The sequence below is a fragment of the Nannospalax galili genome, unplaced genomic scaffold (genome assembly GCF_000622305.1).
Source record: "Nannospalax galili isolate Female #2095 unplaced genomic scaffold, S.galili_v1.0 scaffold311, whole genome shotgun sequence".
NCBI lineage: Eukaryota > Metazoa > Chordata > Mammalia > Rodentia > Spalacidae > Nannospalax > Nannospalax galili.
Genome location: NW_008330298.1, coordinates 3,213,369 through 3,216,973, shown reverse-complemented (window position 1 = coordinate 3,216,973; position 3,605 = coordinate 3,213,369). Strand labels below are relative to the sequence as shown.

Sequence of the window (3,605 nt, the reverse complement as noted above, 5' to 3'; positions counted from 1 at the left end):
CCCCTCCCAAATGAGCAGGAATTGAACCCTTGGAATTCCCATGCTGGACTACGACCTCAGCACTGGACTGCCCCTCCAGCAGACTGCTCTGGAACATTAGAAAAGAAAGCAATGGGGTATTATCAATCATTATAAGCCATAATTTAGCTTTATAGTGCAGGGGACAAGATAGTTGTGACAGAGGGACCCTTTGCTTTGGGGGGTTATTTCAGCCTATTCTTTGTTTCTTTTTTGGTGGTGTTGGAGGGTGAACCTAGAGCCTCACACATGCTGGACAAGTGCTCTGTTACTGAGATGCAGCCCCAATCCTTTTATTTTTGAGACAGGGTCTCAGTAATTTTTGCAGACTGGTCTTGAACTCATTCTGTAGCTCAAACAGACTTTGAACTCAAGATTTTCCTGCCTCAGTCTCGAAAGCAGTTAGGATTAAAGACCTGCATCATCAGGCCTGGCTTCCCCCACTCCCATGTGCAAATCAAGGTTGATTTCAAAAAAATCCCACTTCAGAGTATAATCTACCTTCTTATAGCTTCTCACTATACTTTCTGAGTCTTTTTTTTCCTTTATTTCTTCCTAAAATAACGCTACAGAGACATTAAAGTAGATCCTGATACATATGTATTTATTTACTGACAAAGAAGGCCACAACATACTTTTTTGGTGAAAAATACAGCATATAGAACAACACAGTTTTATCACTTTTACCTATACATGTATCATCTATCTGGGGACACAGATATAGAGAAATATTAAAGAATATTCACCAAAGGGCTGAGGACTGACAATTGATACACAGGGTGGAGTGTTCAGGGTAATTTGTACTTCTTTTTTTGTAATTTTCTTTATTACTAGACAGTTGAACAGTAACACTTTCACAAAGAGAATAAAGCCATCAAGGAAATAGGTCCACACAGAAAATAAACTCAGGCCATTTCTCTCCACTGTGCTGGTTGGTATGCAAGACCCCTTCCTCACCCCAAAAGAAAGCTGCTTTGTGGAGTCATTCATGCACTTAGAAGTCTGTCTCCCCAATTTTCCCATCATTGAACCCTGACTACTGATAAGGGTTCACTTAAGGCCAGGCGCTAGCGTCTTAATGTAGCTCAGAGGGGTCATAGGGTTCTCCAGTGGCCTCATTTGACCCCTCCTCCCCCGGATGTGTCAGCTCCTGCAGGGTAATAATCAGATTCTCAAAAACCTGGGCTTTGTTATTCTCAGTGTCACAGGTTTCTTTTGAGTGGCCCTCCTCACCACAATGGGCACAGCGGATTGTGTGTTTTCGCTTCCTGGTCCTACGTAGACCCCCAGGGTTACTGTCCTTACGCCCAGAACCACCGCTGGTGGAAGGAGACTGAACATCAGAAATGCTGGGGGGCTCAATGACCAGTACTTGGTCTCGAGATGTGGCCCTGCCTAGGAAGACAGGGGCACTTGAGGATGACAGTGGAGGGTCCTCAGACTCCACCAGGATCACATCCTCATCTGAGTCATCAGGAGAGTCATCTATCTCTATCACATTGCAGTCAGCACTGCTGAGCACTACTGGGGAGCTGTGAAATGTCATAGGACTGAGTGCCCTCTCCATTATTGATTCAGATCTTCTGAACTGCTTCCTTCTAATAAAACTGTCATCCCAATCCTCTTCCTCCCTTATCATCCTGATTAACTCCAGAAAATCAGGAAGGCGTTCCTGCTCATTTGCATACATCCTGAGAAGACTCTTAAGCCTGTAGCGCAGGTCTCTATTTAGCTCAGCCCCTACAAGGAGCTGGTGCAGGCGAGTCCTATTAGCCTCTTTCTCAGCAAGGACCCCTGCCTGAATAGCATTCCGCAGCTGCACCTCTAAACGAATCACATACAGCCACGGTTTCTCTCCCGGTGCCTGCACAGTGTTAAAAAATTTACCATGGGCAGTCACACTGCTCTCAGACTCCCCAAAGACCAGTTTCATCGCCCGCAAAAAATCTGCGACATTTAGGCTGGGATTGGCAGCTTGGAGCAAGCGCATAACCTCCAGGGCAGGGCCCCTAAGGGTTTTCATTAGGCGCTTGAGCTTTTCCTCCTCAGACATATGCCAATCTGGCAGGACCCCATTGACCTGGATCAGCCAGTTTTCAAAGGTTTCTTCGCCCTGAGCTGGCACCGCCCTCCCAGAGAACACCCTCATGTTTCTCTCTGCCAGGTTGGCCATTAAAGGACCAAGACTTCTCCCCAGGGACCTCAGCAGGGAATGGGCCCAAGGTGGCAAAGCTGCATTCTGCCCCCGGCTGTTAGCCATACGTGCAAGGATGCTAGCCATGACTGACAGGCTAGGCTATCTTAATACAAGATGCTCAGGGTGTTTTAGAAGAAACTTGTAATCTTCAGTCGTGCAGCGGGCTCAGATCTCAGTGGGGGCTGCAAAAAGAGAGATAAAAGAAAAAAGAAACGGGGGGGGGATAGTTAATAAGGGAGCAGGCTGCAGCTGTAATTCTTACCTCAATAGCGCACATTACATTTTGTATCTGTCCACTGTCCTAAAAATATCCTGCAGGAGACGCAATTACTGCCTCCTGGAGCTAGCTGGTGTCCCTGTACCAACAGGCTGTTTATTCCAGCCACGTCCTCCGTACCCTCCCACCAGTCCTCCAAGAGGGAGGGCAACTGTTGCTTCGAATTCTAGATTTATCAGTGCGTAGAACTGATTTCGGACTCTCAAATCACAGTGGTCACAGATTCACGGAAATTGAAAAAAAAGACCTCATTACTTAATGATCTCTGGTCTCAACCACACACCCCTCGTCAAAGCTTCCCTGCCCCCATGACTCCCTGATTTCTCTGTCTTACACTAGCTGGGAAGTGGAGTGCGTCTTTATTTCCAGTCTCTGCAACCTGTATCCTCCAGTGAGAAAGCTCGTCTCCAGGGTAAGGTAGGCCTCCGTCCACCCGGTCGCGGATCCTGGCGCTCAGAATATCAAGACTGCGCCACAGCCATAGCGAGGAGGGAAGGGAAGGGTCAGAACCAGCCTTAATCGTCATCCTGATCCTCCGCCCCCCACCCCCCTCCCGTTGGGCTGTCACCAGGCGGAAAATTCCCTCTCCCACCTTCTGAATACAATCCAAGACACCAAGACGACCCCCCCTTCCCAGCCCATTGTACCTCGAGACACCGTCGGCCTACCCAGCTCTATGATCAGCTTCACCGAATTCAAGTTCAGATTCCTCTTCGATGGGCTGCTACAGAGAAAGAGAATAGGAGCTGGACACACCCACCCCCATAGTGTCTAGAAAAATTAAGAGGAAGTGCAAAGGGGGTTTAAGGCAAACACCATTCCTTCTCCCTCGTCCCGCATGTGGCTTCTTCCCCTGTCCCTTCCCTGCCCAGGCAAATCTTACCAAATGGCAGCTTCCAGGTGAACCCCAACGCAGCCAGGCCATGCGAGAGCTCCTTCGCCAGCCTAGCAATTGCTGACTCTCCCAGACACGAATCGCCTACTACCGGTGGGCTTTTCCCTATTTTCTCCTATCCGCACCAGGGAATCGCTCGCCCCCCGCCTTTTTTTTTTTTTTTTTTTTTTTCTCTTTTTTCCATTATGGCCCCCCGCTCTTTTTGTTTTTTCAGCAGT

General features: G+C 48.3%; 1 protein-coding gene across 3 annotated transcripts in view; it reads right to left on the bottom strand.

The window, feature by feature from the left end:
* Positions 1-601: 601 nt before the first annotated feature.
* Positions 602-3,605, bottom strand: part of Zcchc12 (zinc finger CCHC-type containing 12) — a 3,316-nt gene continuing 312 nt past the window's right edge. Inside the window, exons 1-4 of one of the 3 annotated variants that reach the window (XM_017800866.2) lie at positions 3,376-3,527; positions 3,140-3,216; positions 2,827-2,959; positions 602-2,397 (exon numbers count right to left, since the gene is read on the bottom strand). In XM_017800866.2, the coding sequence (XP_017656355.1) occupies positions 1,094-2,299 (1,206 nt within the window). In that variant the 5' untranslated portion in view covers positions 2,300-2,397; positions 2,827-2,959; positions 3,140-3,216; positions 3,376-3,527 and the 3' untranslated portion in view covers positions 602-1,093. Of the gene's footprint in view, positions 2,398-2,826; positions 2,960-3,139; positions 3,217-3,375; positions 3,528-3,605 lie in introns of those variants that run through there. The other 2 variants (XM_008843910.3, XM_017800868.2) reach the window with 2 other exon arrangements.